The sequence below is a fragment of the Bubalus bubalis genome, chromosome 4, assembly GCF_019923935.1.
Source record: "Bubalus bubalis isolate 160015118507 breed Murrah chromosome 4, NDDB_SH_1, whole genome shotgun sequence".
Lineage (NCBI taxonomy): Eukaryota > Metazoa > Chordata > Mammalia > Artiodactyla > Bovidae > Bubalus > Bubalus bubalis.
The window spans coordinates 81734166-81750554 of NC_059160.1; the positions used below are offsets into that span (position 1 = coordinate 81734166).

A 16389-nucleotide genomic window follows, 5' to 3' on the forward strand; every position below is an offset into this window, starting at 1 on the left:
TCTAGAAAGTATTTGATCATCATCATAAGACCCAGTACCTCCAAAGAGTAGTTTTAACTTAAATATTATAATATTTTCCCTATTACAGTTAATACTTGCAATTTTTACTATGTCTAAAAAATGAATATATATGCATATATATAAAACATTTGAAACATGTGAAAAAGAATAAAATTTTAAAATTTCATGTTTTAAAAGAACATACCAGTTATTTGGGGTTCCACTGGAAGTATCTTAAAAACAAAATTCTTCCACTTAACAACACTAAAGAATGAGGTATATAAATGTTTTAATCACAGACTTTTACTGTATGCAATTAACTGTATTTCACAACTTGCATCTTACAAAAAGACAGTACCATAGTGCCTGTAAAAAGTACTGCAATTAAACAAAAAGTTACATTACCACATGAAACCACCAAATATCACAACTGTCAGAGTCTACAGTTTCCTTTCTTCAAATGCGATCATGACGTTTTTATGTGATATTTTGTATCCACATTATGATTTAAAGTTCATTTATAGTTCAAAAGTCTCCTACAGGTAAATATGTATTAAACAAATAGCTAAGAGAAAGCAGGAGACCCTAGAATTTAAGAAGTACTGTGTGGTTTCTAAGTTTGATTTTTAAAGACAACATAAAACACTTTTATTAGTTGCAAACAAAAATGCAAAATCTGTAGTCATAAAAATATTTTATTGGTAAATTTACATAATAGTAACTGGGGCTGTAAATATTTTTTTAATTTTAGGATATTGATAAATGCATAAACTGGCAAGTGTCTCTGAAAATAGGGTACTATAATTTTTATAAGAATTGTTATATTTAATAAAGAGGCCAATTAAGCTGATTAAATATTAGTTATTTCCTAGTTCTGTGCAACAGTTCCCATTTGTGTATTAATTAGATTCATACTCCTATGACCCTGGCTAAGTCTGGGGCAAGGAAACAGTGATAAAACTATTATTAAGTTAAAGCTTTTCCAAAATTGCAGCTCTTAAAATTACAGCTTTTCTTTTCTGTTTTCATCAAATGCTTATAATTACTTGAATTTTAATGTTCTATACAATACAGAAAATACCAGTGTTCAATGACAATAGCACTAAACCTGAATTATAAAGCTACGTAATCAATGTTTTATTGTTTACTAGTCTGCTAGTAAACATTACAATAAATGAATGTTTTGAAAGATAAGCAAACCCCCCCCAAAACAGATAAAACCTAAAACGTAATTCAGAAACAATAATTTAGTAAAATGTGTCAAAAACATTGGCAATGGTTCATACAAATTCTTTATTTAATAACAATCTTCCTATTTAACCACACCAAGTACCAGCAGGTGTATTTAAGAGGATATCCATTAAGAAATTCTGTTGCAGCAATAGTTGATTAAGTTGATCTTTGACTTGTATACATATAACTATTTGTTTCACAATTCTCAAATAATACATATTTAGGCAGCTTGCACTATGTTATAAAAATTTAAATTCGTTACATGCCAATAGTAGAGAATTCAAGAATTATGTGTTAGAATTCACTAAACTAAAAGTGAAAATAGACTTACCAATAACACTGCATAATGAATAACTCAACCACATTTTCATGGCAGCTTAACTGTGGAGACCAAAACATTAAGTCTGGAAATGTTTGGTAGGCACAGATTGCAATTAAAACCTAACGAATTCTAACAAATTTCTATTTTAATTAAAACGCAAATCAAGGATTGTGCATGAATATGTTTGTCATGAAAATGTGGTACTTCTTGGCATAATCTGTGTATTTGCATGGTATGACAGAAGTGACGGAAACTGGAGAAAATAGACTTTAATGAGATTCTCCATTCAGTGATGAGGCTTCTCCTCTGGGTGAAGACGACCTGGACATTCCCCTCTCTGTGTTATCAGAGCTGGAGCCACTCTGACTGTGTTGATCTGCAGAGGCAGCACTAGATGCAGGCGGGGACTTCGTTTTCTCCTTAAAGTCTGTAATAATGACTGTCAGATCTCCAACGGTAACTTCCAAATGTTGAGCACTACTCCGATCCACATTTTTCAATCTTGGCCTAAACACAAAAGATGATAAAATTTTTAACTAGCTTTTCTCTCTACCAAGTCTCTGAGCATGCAATGCATATTAAATTAAGTAAAAATGACAAAATAAGTACATCTATATTTAAAGCTCTCTATTCATGTGTAACTAAATGCAAAAATATAATTAAATGCTTGAAATCATTAACATTAATCAAGCCAATCATTCATGAATCTTCCTCAACATGACAAAAAATACTGGGAGTAATGGTCTCCTACTTGTGCTTTTATAACTTTATCTCAGTTTGGCAAACAGCTTATCAATTTTACTACAGTAAAGAGTTCAGAACAGCAGTCACAGCTGCATCACAGAGGAAGCTGACAGCAGCTAAGGCTGAGTCAGATGGAGGGCTGCCACTCCACTGATGCGCACTTAAATAAGGGCATCGTGACTGTCTGCTCTGCCAGGACCTACGACCATTCCGATTGGTTAGAATTCATGCAAATATCTGTTCAGTATTGTGAATATCACTCCTGGCTTTATGAGTGAAAAAGAAATAATTCAAACACAAATGTCTTTTAATCTAGTAAAACAAAAACAAAAAGCAGAAAGTGTCCGCACACTTAAGCCTGTATTTGTGGCCTCCATATTTAATTTCTAATATATCTTCAACTTGAAAAAATACTTTCATGACATAGTAAAACAGATGAAATCTTTTATTTCTATATTATATATTTCATATTCTACTTTATACATCAGTTTTAAAAGACAATATTAAATGGTTAATTTTATTATTTCAAAAGTACCATTAAAACACTCTTCAAATTTACCTGGTTTTCTTATGACTGTTCTTTTTGCTAGTTGTTTCCTTTTCACTTTTTTCTTTTTCTACTTTATCTTTTTTCTCTTTCTTTGACTGTGTAGGGGGTACAAACTGCTGAGTAACCTGCTGTGCAACCAACTGGGAGACAGGTCGAGGTTTCCTGTGTGCATGTTAAAAACAAAGGTTTTTTTCTTACTATAATTTAAGAACATGATTTTTTATGAGACTACCTCAAATTATGAGAATAGATATAGATTGTGATTTTCACATATAAAAATTTTTCATATGTAAGGTAATTCAGATGTGCAATTTAACAGATATATATATGTATATACACACACACATACATTATTTCTTTCCTAGTCAACAAAAATAGAACTATAATAACGGTTCAAAGTTATCACCCAAGATATATAGTCAAACAATTAAAATGTAACTGTCACATAAATCGACATGAAAATTATTAAAAATGTATATCAAACTGTGCTCATGGGGAAGCAAACATATAAACGAACATGAAATTTTTAAATTAAATTTGAAAGTTTACACTGAAATAAAATCTAAATGTATCCCTCCTCTCTCAGAGAAGGAAATAGCTCACCATCTGTGACAGTGGCTATTCTTTTCTTTAAAAATCGTTCGTTTATTCATTCAGTAAATTTTCTCCTTATTGTTAAAGTCTTTAAGGTTCCTTACCTATCTAGCCACAATTTCACTGTGCTTTTTTAACCTTGGAGATCTTCCCAGTCTTTTGAGACTTGCCTAGCTTACTTATTAAAAATAAATAAATAAATGTATTGAGAACCTACTGCAAAACTGCACCAAGAGAGATGAAATGTTGCCTGACTACAGCCTTTGGTACCAGTTGTCACTCTATTAGCCCAGGGTCAAGGATCCCTCCAACTTTATGGTACAGTGTGGGAGGCTGAGGTCAAGATTCAAAGCTAATAGTCTCTTAAAATGAGAAAGATTACTACAGAGGGGAAAAAAGATGGGAGGAACAAAACAGGGAAAAATAAGATAAAAATAAATCATAACAGATGGTCTACAAACAACAATAATCTATTGCCTGGAAAATCCTGGCCCTCTTTTGGTCAGCACAGCTATTAAAAACATTTTTTTTCCTCTGTTCTTCTAAAAGAAGACAAAATAGAAACCAAAGAGAAAATACTGCACAATCTAGCTTTCAAAGCTGTTTAAGGAGGAAGGAATCCTTTGAAGGAGGAAACAGGAAATGCAGTATATAAAACATCTTAATAGATGGATACTGAATTTTGTTTAGAACCAACAGAGTCTGAAGTAAAGGTAGGATATCCAGGAAAGATGTCCAGAATACAGCAAAACCAATACAATATTGTAAAGTAAAAAATAAATAAATAAATAATAAATTCAATTAAAAAAAAAAAAGTAGGGCTGACCCAGATACCAGGGTTAATGATACATATCAAGAGTTACATAGATGAAAATATTATTGGCTGAGCTTGTTCAGGAAATAAACTTTAAAAGAAAAAGGACTAAAGCACTGTTCTCAAATTTAAGGTACATCAGGATTACTAGAAAGTCTTGTTTAGCTTGCTTAGCTCTGCTCCCCGGGTTCTGATTCAGTAGGTCTCAGATGGACCCTAAAATCTGCATTTTTAATAGCCTCCCAGTTAAGCAGAAGCCTCTGGTCCAGCCATCACACTTTGCAAAGAAGCTTGAAGCAGTGTAATATATTAACATTACTGCAACAAAGAGTTTAAGATGGAAAGCAGGGAGCAGCAGAGAAATGAAAAAAGATATGAAGGAACCTGATAATGCAAAGCTAAGGAGTCTGATTTACTCTTTAAAGATGGGAGCTCACTGAAGAAATACAGACTTGAATTTTACGAAAATTACTGGCAGCAATGTGGAAGAGAAAGGTATACAGAGGCAGGGAAAGCTACTTTAATAGATCAGGCTAAAATAAAAAGGGCTGGAACTAAAAGGAAGCAGCCATGGGGTTATTTAAAGACAGAATGAAGAAACAGATAATCAAGGGGACATGGTGACTAATTAAACGTGCCTTTCTCACTTCTCAACCAACATAGTCCCTTAGCAAAACGTACAGCAACTCTTGCTTGTTCTCATGTAACCAGTATTCTGTAGATGAAATTTAACAAAAAATAGAAGTCTTAGATGTGGATAAATGCTATGGAGAAACTCTTGCTTGTTCTCATGTAACCAGTATTCTGTGGATGAAATTTAACAAAAAATAAAGTCTTAGATGTGGATAAATGCTATGGAAGAAAAAAAAAGTAAGGAACACAGGGAGTTTTAAGGAAGGAATTGCAATTTTAATTTCACCATCTCTTTCTTCATCTAGAGTATAAACTCTACAAAGAAAGAGACAGTATCAGTTTTATATACCACTGGATAACTAGTACCTAGCATAGTATTGGAAAATACTAGATACCTAATATTTGTTGAAAAATGAATGAATGATAAAATCAGGTTTAACGAGGAAAGGTTTTTGTATTTATTAAAAAATTTTAATTGGAAGAGAACTGCTTTACAATCAGCCATTAGTATACATCTGTTCCCTCCCTCTTGAACCTCCCTTCCACCCTTCACCCACAAAGATGTTTTTAAAGGAAAGGAATACTGTCTCTATGCTTACTCACAGGATCAACCACTCACTACATAGAAGCAAGTAAGTAGTGAAAGGCAAAAGCAGCAGGAATTAATTTCTCTTTTAATTATTCTAGGGTATGAAAAGAGAGAGTTCAAAGGTGTGGCAGGGTGTATAGAGATTTGGTTAGACTAGTGCCTGGTGAACAGTGAGTCACCTAAACTTGAGAGTCAGTCCAAGCTCTATAATGCACCTGGGGTGCAGCCATCATTTGTCTCCCAAGGTATGATGGGTGTCTGAATCTCTTCCTGCCACGACAAATGGAGGTTTGACAACTTCCTTTATTACAGTGTGTACTCTTACTCCCTTAAACCTGAAACTGAATACAAAATAAATTTAGAAAAATTTTAAACTGAATTACAATAAACTGAAAAATTTTTTTAATTCACATTCTAGAGTAGAAATCCTGATGTTTCCATCAATCAATAAATTGACTTTAGTTATTTATAGGCCATTATCACTAACTTCAGATATATAATCATGTATATTCTTTTTATTTAGTGCTGTTTTTAAGCAAAACTGAATATTTTTCTAGGTTTTTCTGGATTTATTATTAACCTCAATACAGTATTTCCCTTAAGACGAAACTGTCTCAATCATGGATTCTCTGATCACTAAGTTTTTAGGAATGTAACTGCTGTGTTGTGGTTAGGTACTTAATATTTTTACAACACTATCAATCACTCCCCTTCCCCATCAGTATCTGTCTCCAACTTGGTACATGTTGCTTATGAGACACAGTTCCTCAATCACTCCCACTTTTACGTAAGAAAGAAAGAAAACTAATTCCCAACTTCATGAACCTTACAATAAAACTGCTGCCAAGTGTTTTTCATAGTTAACAAGTTCTCGCTCCAGAATCTTTCTAGAACCATTTCCCCTTTTTATATGGCCCATAAATCTGAAAAGGAAAACATATCAGTCAGTAGAGAATGATTTTCTCCATAAAACCATGAGGTTGAGTTAAATAAATCAATATTTTAAAACAAGTTATGAATCTAGATTTCTTCTAAGTGTCATATTCTCAGAGGTAAGAATAAAAATAATAAATGTATATTCTCCTACAAGGTGAAAACAACACAGAAAGAAAGACTAGCTGGCCTGGTCAGGTGAAAGACTGGAATCGGGGGACAAGCTCGAAGACCATCACAACAAACTAGAAATGATGGTGCTGGTCGTGCTGGGCTTGTGGGTTTTATAAAATTCAAGAAAAGGTGTCCCTGGGGCAAGTGGAAATGTGAGACCAGTGTTCGCATAAGCAACCAGTAATCTGTGTACTTGGCACTGTCTTTCTGTTGTTAATTTTTTGTTAGTTTTTAAGCACCAACAAACTTTCTATAGTTGCTCTCTTCTGCCTCAAAAAATATTGTTTTTGTTTTTCATTACTTACATCTCTTTCTCTTTTAATCCTAGATTTTCCTGTTTATTAATTCATTCTTTTATTCTTATTTTAATTAGATGGTTGATTTTCACTTAAAAATTACATCTTTGCTCCTCTTTTGTAGGATTATTTGATCTGGTACAACTATGGATGAAAAGAAGCACAAAACATGTGTATACACGTAGCTTAACTACTGAACAAGCTTTCTGCTGCTCTCTAATGGCTGAATGAGTTTTAAAGATCCTTCAATGAAGGCAGGAGGAACACAGCTTCTGACCATCTTTTCAGCCTATCATAAACTGACTCACCTTCACCATGCTCTATTCAAAAGAAAGCTCTCCTATCTCTAGGGGTCTTAGGTTTAACTGTGATCCATTTTCTACTTAGTGAGAAAAATCTAGAGGAGAGCAGGGGATTTTAGAGGTGGGAGATAGGATATGGGAGATAGTTAGGATATTAGGGGAAGGGTATGTATATTGTATGCCTTTTTTATGTTCAGCAATTTATCATTCATGATTTTTGACAATACACCTACAACCCTGAAGGTTCTGTGATCAGGAGGACAAAAAGGTCACCCAGTTAGAAAAATAAGTGCTATCCAGACATATCTCAACTGTACTCTATTATTCACATATGTCATGATTTGATGCAACTTGTAAAATATGGCATTCCAAAATTTTGGGATCTCCATGTCTCCCTATGTATCCATCATAAATAGGTCAAAGAGACTATGTAAAGTTTGACAGGTCTCTTTTGCTTTCCTGTAACCTAAAAATTGATTTCCTGTAACATTAAAAAAAAGAGGAGGGAACATTTCAACAAACATTTATGGATATCTCCTACTCATCAGAACAAAGTACTTTTAGGAGCTATTTGACTTTTCATGTGGGTAGGAGACTGGTTAATAGTGGCTTGATATATACCGTTTCTAACTATGTCTCTGCCCTCCACCCCAACCACCCTGCAACAAAAATTCTATGTGCTGAATATTACGAAATAAATATTTTAAGCTTGATTAACCTCATCACAAATTAGCTTTGTCGAGCTGGATAGGCAATAAATAAGATATAAAGCAATTATTCATTCTTTTCTAAAGGAGGCAACATTATTCATAGCTGAGAAAGACACAATCTGTTGCAAAACACTAAAATATGTATATTGTAAATTGAAGCAATATAATAAATTTAACTGAGTTAAAAAACTAAACCAAAAATCTAAACTTGTTGCAAGTCTGTTGATACACTGCTAACAAAAGTCCAAAAATATAACCAAGGAAGATTTTATAAAGAAGCCCCACTGTTTGACAAATATATTGTACATCCACATGTGTCAGACACTAGACACGGTGCTGGAGATTCACTGTGAACGAGACAGACACAGTTCTCACCCTCAAAGTGTTTGCTTAATATATGGGAAAGAAGTCACACAAAGGATAACTAACTAAATAAAAGTAACTTTTGTCAAAAGCACCAAGAAGGAAAAAAGGATGTGCTGTGATTTCAAAAACCAGACAGAGGATTTACTCCATGATGGAAGGAACTTTAGTTCATGTTTAAACCGTCAGTACACCAAGAAAAACAGCCATCACCATGGACTGCCACCATCCTCTTTAAAATCATTTTACGAATAATTTACAGAAGTAAAAAACAAAGGAACAATATTAAAAATTTTAATATTACTAAAAATTTTATAAGACTTTAAAATGTAGTAAACCCAAATTTTTATTCTATTTGAAGGTATATAGACCTGATATGGTAAAGGCAATGGCACCCCACTCTGGTGCTCTTGCCTGGGAAATCCCATGGACGGAGGAGCCTGGTAGGCTACAGTCCATGGGGTTGCTAAGAGTCAGACATGACTGAGTGACTTCACTTTCACTTTTCACTTTCATGCATTGGAGAAGGAAATGGCAACCCACTCCAGTGTTCTTGCCTGGAGAATCCCAAGGACGGGGGAGCCTGGTGGGCTGCCGTCTATGGGGTCGCACAGAGTCGGACATGACTGACGCGACTTAGCAGCAGCAGCAGCAGCAGACCTGATATAGGCTAATGTAACTAATTCCTCATCAGCTTGTTAGGCCTAATCCTAGGAACATATCTACTTTGTAAATAGTGACTCCTGATCTCAAATACATCTCTAATAGACTCTGGCTTCTCTTTGCTTCCACGTCTTGCATTGCATCATCGAAACACTTTTAATCTGAAAGCCTGACAGCTCACAATTTTTTGAAGAGGACTGCCATTTTCTTTGCTCCCAAAATATCACACATTGTCATTTCTAGACTAGGTATACACTCCAACCATTCAGCAGCTGTCCACTTACCAATCATATCAAACAAATTTCAGTGCCAAATATCAAAGATGAAGAAAGAATACTATCACATGTCCTACAGCAAAACAAGATGATTCAGGTTCACTATTGCAAAATGTTTCATGACAGAGTTTTTTGGGTTGAATGACTACTTGTATGAGAAACCATATCCCTTTCTGTTCTTAAAAGACTATTCATGTTATAATTCTTCAGTTCAGTTCAGTTGCTCAGTCGTGTCTGACTCTTTGCCACCCCATGAATCGCAGCACGCAAGGCATCCCTGCCCATCACCAACTCCCAGAGTTCACTAAAACTCACATTCATCGAGTAGGTGATGCCATCCAGCCATCTCATCCTCTGTCATCCCCTCTTCCTCCTGCCCCCAATCCCTCCCAGCATCAAAGTCTTTTCCAGTGAGTCAACTCTTCGCATGAGGTAGCCAAAGTACTGGAGTTTCAGCTTTAGCATCATTCCTTCCAAAGAACACCCAGGGCTGATCTCCTTTAGAATGGTCTGGCTGGATCTCCTTGCAGTCCAAGGGACTCTCAAGAGTCTTCTCCAAAACCACAGTTCAAAAGCATCAATTCTTCGGCACTCAGCTTTCTTCACAGTCGAACTCTCACATCCATACATGACCACAGGAAAAACCATAGCCTTGACTAGACGGACCTTTGTTGGCAAACTAATGTCTCTGCTTTTCAATATGCTATCTAGGTTGGTCATAACTTTGCTTTCAAGGAGTTAAGCGTCTTTTAATTTCATGGCTGCAGTCACCATATGCAGTGATTTTGGAGCCCAAAAAAATACAGTTTGACACTGTTTCCACTGTTTCCTCATCTATTTCCCATGAAGTAATGGGACCAGATGCCATGATCTTTGTTTTCTGAATGTTGAGCTTTAAGCCAGCTTTTTCACTCTCCTCTTTCACTTTCATCAAGAAGCTTTTTAGTTCCTCTTCACTTTCTGCCATAAGGGTGGTGTCATCTGCATTCACCTCAGAAGGTGATTGATATTTCTCCCAGCAATCTTGATTCCAGCTTGTGCTTCTTCCAGCCTAGCGTTTCTCATGATGTACCCTGCATAGAAGTTAAATAAGCAGGGCGACAATATACAGCCTTGACATACTCCTTTTCCTATTTGGAACCAGTCTGTTGTTCCATGTCCAGTTCTAACTGTTGCTTCCTGACCTGCATATAGGTTTCTCAAAAGGCAGGTCAGGTGGTCTGCTTAAATCTGCAGAAAAATTCATCCAGGATTATTGTCATATGATGACTTGGAGTCAGAGAGCCCAAACACCGTGCAGCTAACAAGCATGAAGGTAGGTAAGTTACTCCATTGAAATTCCCTGGATTTCTCCCCCCAGGGCCCAGGGAAGTGCATTCCATGGCCTGGCCTGCTCAGTGTATCTTCCTTTCCCAGGCTTTCTAGGTCAGATCTTATTTTTGACAGATCAGTTTTTGAGGCTACAGAGGTTTTGATGAGTGTAGCTTGGGAGCAAAACTATTATGTGAGAGCAGAGGTAGAAGAGGGAAAATGATGACTAAATAATGTTGCTAAGGCCATGTGAATGTTTTCACTATGTTGGAGAAATACAAATGAAGGATTTGCTACTATATTTTGAAGTGGTAAAAAAAAAAGTGAATAAGCAAAATAAATTAGTAAGCTTTATCATCTTCCTTTTGTGCACGTGAATATTTGGTGCACACTGATCCTGCTGCTTAGTCGATCAGTCATGTCAGACTCTATGCAGATCAGTCATGTCAGACTCTATGCAGCTCCATGGACTGTAGCCTGCCAGGCTCCTCTGTCCATGGGATTTCCCCAGGCAAGAATACTAGAGTGGGTTGCCATTTCCTCCTCCAGGGGAATCTTCCCGACCCAGGGATTGAACCCGTATCTCCTGTGTGTCTCCTGCACTGCAGGCGGATTTTGTACCACTATCCACCTGGGAAGCCCTATTTAGTACATAGAACACATTTATGTAACAGGTTACTGAAATTTTTAAAAAGAAATGTACATCACATGTCTGTGGAACCCCTGCAGCAGCTCTGTGGAGTGGTAGTCTTTTACACTCTTCTGCAATGCTGTTGATCCTTTTATGGCTGCATTCTATCTCCTCACCAATGGGACTCTAATTCCTACGTGGGAAAAGATCACATATTGCCTGTTTTTCTATCCCCAACAAATACATATACAGTAGATCTTACAGTATTAGATGCTCAATAAATATCTCAACAGTACCAATCATAAAAACCTGTTAAATATGATGCATAAATACAACTATAAATTAATTTTGTAAACACTGATTTAACTAGGTGCCAACTTCCAAGAATTCACTTTCTTGAAAAATTTGCTGATGCCATTTTGCTTCTGAGCCATTTACTTCCTTTTTCATGAAAATGGAATGAAAGGTTTAAAGTATGACTGCTTTGCATAAATAGTGACTATTAAATCAAAGGATTAAAGAGTCCTTTCTATGTGGCTTTCCCCACCTCCAAACAATGAAATAATCTACTCTGCTAATACCAGCACTATCTAACTTCTCAGCAAAACTCAATGCTACCTACCCTCGAGATATACAAATATTTTCTGTTACTGTTTCTACAGTAGATAATCATGCAAATAAAATCTTTACCAAGAATCACAATATATAAAACTGAAAGCAAACTGAAGTCTTTTTATATATCTTTATTTTTTAAATTTTAAGTATGATAACACAGGAGACTTAGAAAATACAGAACAAAGTTACATATATTTCCACTATATATTACAATTAATTTTAAGTAAATTAAGATTTTTAGTTGGAGTTTCAATATTAAACTTTCAAAAATTAATAGCATGGATAGAAAAGTAGAAGGGTACAGTAGACCTGAAAAGCACCATGAATCAACTTAATATAATTAAGATTTATACAATTTTCACACAACGGTAGAACACAAATTCTGTTTAAGTTCCCATAGACTATCAACTAGGAGACACTGGAATGCATCCAGGGACATAAAACAAAGTACAAAAGTTTCATGGTTGAGTAGTGGCCACAGGACTGCAAAAGGTCAATCCAAATCCCAATTCCCAAGAAGAGCAGTACTAAAGAATGTTCAAACCACCAGACAATTGCAATCATCTCCCATGCTAGTAAGGTTATGCTCAAACTCCTGCATGCTAGGCTTCAGCATTACATGAACAGAGAACTTCCAGATGTTCAAGCTGGGTTTAGAAAACACAGAGAAATCAGAAATCAAATTGCCAATATTTTCTGGATCACAGAGAAAGCAAGGAAATTCCAGAAAAAATCTACCTGTTTCACTGACAACGCTAAAGCCTTTGATTGTGTGGATCATAACAGTGGAAAACTCTAAAGAGGTGGGAATACCAGACCATCTTACCCGTCTGCTGAGAAACCTGTATACTGGTCAAGAAACAACAGCAAGAATCCTGTAGAGAACTGACTGGTTCAGGACTGACAAACTAGTACGACAAGGCTGTTTATTGTCACCCTGTTTATTAAACTTATACGCTGAGTGCATCATGAGAAATGCCAGGCTGGATGAGTTACAAGCTGGAATCAAGAATGCTGGGAGAAATACCAACAACCTCAGATATGTGGATGGTATCACTCTAATGGCAGAAAGCAAAGAGGAACTAAACAGTCTCTTGATGTGAAGGAAGAGAGTGAAAAGGCTGGCTTAAAACTCAATATTAAAAAAACTAAGATCATGGCATCCAGCCCCATCACTTCAAGCCAAATAGAAGGGGGAAAGGTAGAAGTGGTGACTGATTTCCTCTTCTTGGGCTCTATAATCACTGTGGATGGTGACTGCAGCCATGGAATTAGTAGACGATTGCTTCTTGACAGGAAAGCTATTGCAAACCTAGACAGTCTGTTAAAAAAGCAAAGACATCACTTTGACAACAAAGGTCTGTATAGTCAAGGCTATGGTCTTTCCAGTAGTCACATATGGTTGTGAGACCTTGACATAAAGAAGGTAGAGTGCCAAAGAATTGATGCTTTGAAACTGTAGTGCTCCTTGGACAGCAAGGAGATCAAACCAGTCAATCTTAAAGGAAATCAACCCAGAATAATCACTGAAAGGACTGATGTTGAAGCTAAAGCTCAAATACTTTGGCCACCTGATGAGAATAGCCAACTCACTGGAAAAGACCATGATGCTAGGAAAGATTGAAGGCAGAAGGAAAAGAGGGTGACAGAGGATGAGATGGCTGGATGGCATCACCAATGTAATGGAAATGAACTTGGGCAAATTCCAGGAGATGGTGAGGGACAGGGAAGCCTGGTGCACTGCAAAGTCGGGCACAACTAGGTGACTGAACGACAGCAAAGGTGCTAAATCATACAGACTGTGTTCTCTTATCACTATGGAATTTTGTTAAATATCAGTATCAAAAGCTATTTGAAAATAACCAACATATTTTCAAGTGCAACGTGACATTTACCAAGAGAGATCTTTGATTTAGCCACTGAAAGCCTCAATCAAGTTAGGAGACTGAAAAAACAGAGGGTGACTACAGAGAAGAAAGCATTTAAATGAGCAATCAATATCAAAATGAGAAATTTAAGATAACTAAGATAACTTAAAATCCCATATATTTGAAAATTAAATGTCCACTTTTAAATGATGGGTATATCTAAGAAGATACAACAAAGAAAATCAGAAAATATTTGTACTAGAATAAAAATAAAAAAAGAACTTACCAGAATCTGTTGCATGTACTGGAGATGCTCAATGCAACTAAATACAATGTGGAATCTTGAATAAGGTATGAAAATAAATAATGGACACTAGCATAAGATTTTTTTGTAATTTGAACAAAATCTGTACTTTAACAATACTGTATCACATTTAACTTCCTGTTTTTTTATGATATAGTATTTCTTTATATTCTCAGAATTGGATTAGAGGTTTCAAGCCTCATTCAAATTCTCTTTTTCAAAAATCATTAATAAACTTCCTAAACTTTTAGCAGTAATACTAGATGCCAAAATCCATGGAACTATATCAAAGTTCTGAGTAAATATAAATCAGAAATCTATCATTCTGTTCATATTAAGTCAAGTAAGTGGAATCAAAATGTCATAAATTATTTAGCTAGGCAAAAATTCCTAAAATTTCTAAAATATATATATTATACATACTCTTTATATTATACATACTATTATATTTACATATGTATACTAAAGCTTTTCTACTACGCTTGATAAAGGATTGAGAAAGAACAAGAAAAAAGAGATGGAGAAATTGGAAAACAAACTAAATGAAAAGGGAGCACTGAATATGAAATAGAAAAAGTGAAACATACTAGATAAAAGTAAAAGACCATCATATAGTCCAATTGTTTTTAAACATAGGTGCTCATTAGAAACACATCTGGACCTTTGGAGAAAAAAAGCAATACTTGGGCATTTGTATTTCTCAAAAAATTTCAAGATAATTCGGATATGCACCTAAATTTTAAATAGGTTTTTCTATTAAATGATAGTTTTTGTGATATAGAAGTCTAATTTTTGTTGACCAATCATGATACAATAGTATTAAGCAAATAATAGTTACATAATCACAATAATAAAAGATGTTTATCAGTTTTCACACTCAATAGCTAGACAAAAAAATAAAAGATAATTACAACTTCAAACCATAATGGAAATATGATTAACCTAACAATATAAAGTAATTACATACAATTTGGGGGGTTAAGTAGAATGATGTGCTAAGTGGAAGTGCATACATGTTTTCATCCGCCTAGCCAGTCTACATCTTTTAGTTGGTGTATTTAATCCATTTACACTTAAGGTAATTATCTTAATTGTTTTGGGTTTATTTTGTGTAGGTCTTTTCCTTCTCTTGTGTTTCCTGCCAGAGAAGTTCCCTTAGCATTTGCTGTAAAGCTGATTTGGTGCTGCTAAATTCTCTTAACTTTTGCTTGTCTGGAAAGCTTTTGATTTCTCCATCAAATCTCAACGAGAGCCCTGCTGAGTAGAGTATTCTTGGTTGTAAGTTCTTCCCTTTCATCACTTCAAATAATCTTGCCATTCCCTTCTGGCTTGTACCCTTGTATGTTATTTGTCATTTTTCCCTTGTTGTTTTTCATATTTTATCTCTGTCTTTAGTTTTCATCAGTTTGATTATGATGTGTCTCAGTGTGTTCCTCCTTGGGTTTATCCTGCCTGGGACTCTCTGTGTGGAATTCCTGGACTTGGCTGATTATTTCCTTTCCCATGTTAGGGAACTTTTCAGCTATTATCTCTTCAAATATTTTCTTGGATCCTTTCTCTCTCTCTTCTCGTTCTGGGACCCGTAAAATGCAAATGTTGGTGCATTTAATGTTGTCCCAGAGGTCTCAGACTGTCTTCATTTTCTTTCTTTTTTCTATATTCTGTCCTCCAGGTCACTTATCCATTCTTCTGCCTCAGTTATTCTGCTATGATTCCTTCTACTGTATCGTTCATCTCTGTCTGTCTGTTCTTTAGTTCTTCTAGGTCTTTGGTAAGCATTTCTTGCATCTTCCCCATTCTTTTTCCAAGATCCTGGATCATCTTCACTATCATTATCCTGAATTCTTTTTCTGGACAGTTGCCTATCTCCACTTCATTTAGTTGCTTTTCTGGGGTTTTATCTTGTCCCTTCATCTGAGACATAACCCGCTACTTTTTCATTCTGATTAACTTTCTGTGACGTGGTTTTTGTTCTAGCCACTGTGGGATTGTGGTTCTTCTTGCTTCTTCTGTCTGCCTTCTGGTGGATGAGGCTAAGAGGCTTGTGTAAGTTTCCTGATGGGAGGGACTAGTGGTGGGGAAGACTGGGTCTTGGTCTGGCAGGCAGGGCCATGCTCAGTAAAACTTTAATCCAGTTATCCGCTGATATGTGGGGCTGCACTCCCTTCTTGTTACTTGTTTGGCCTGAGGCGTCTCAGCCCTGGGGTCTATGCCACTCTGTGATAGGGTTAACTCTCGAAGAGGGCTTATGCCAAGGAGCACCTTCCAGGACTGCTGCTGCCAGTGCCCCCATCCCAATGGTGAGCCACCAGTGACTCACACCTCCACAGGAGACCCTCCAACACTAGCAGGAGGTCTGGTTCCATCTCCTATAGAATCACTGTTCCTTTCCCCTGACACTCGATGCACACAGGATTTTGTCTGTGCCCTCTAAGAGTAGAATTTCTGTTCCCCCTAGTCTGATG

General features: G+C 35.9%; 1 protein-coding gene across 6 annotated transcripts in view; it reads right to left on the reverse strand.

The window, feature by feature from the left end:
* Nucleotides 1-677: 677 nt before the first annotated feature.
* Nucleotides 678-16389, reverse strand: part of YAF2 (YY1 associated factor 2) — an 80333-nt gene continuing 64621 nt past the window's right edge. For 2 of the 6 annotated variants that reach the window (XM_025284002.2, XM_025284000.2), the window contains 2 exons: nucleotides 2859-3011; nucleotides 678-2062 (listed from right to left, as the gene is read on the reverse strand). In XM_025284002.2, coding sequence (XP_025139787.1) covers nucleotides 1825-2062; nucleotides 2859-3011 — 391 coding nt within the window. In that variant the 3' untranslated portion in view covers nucleotides 678-1824. Of the gene's footprint in view, nucleotides 2063-2858; nucleotides 3012-5694; nucleotides 5821-13906; nucleotides 13962-16389 lie in introns of those variants that run through there. The other 4 variants (XR_003108870.2, XR_006550550.1, XR_006550553.1 and 1 more) reach the window with 3 other exon arrangements.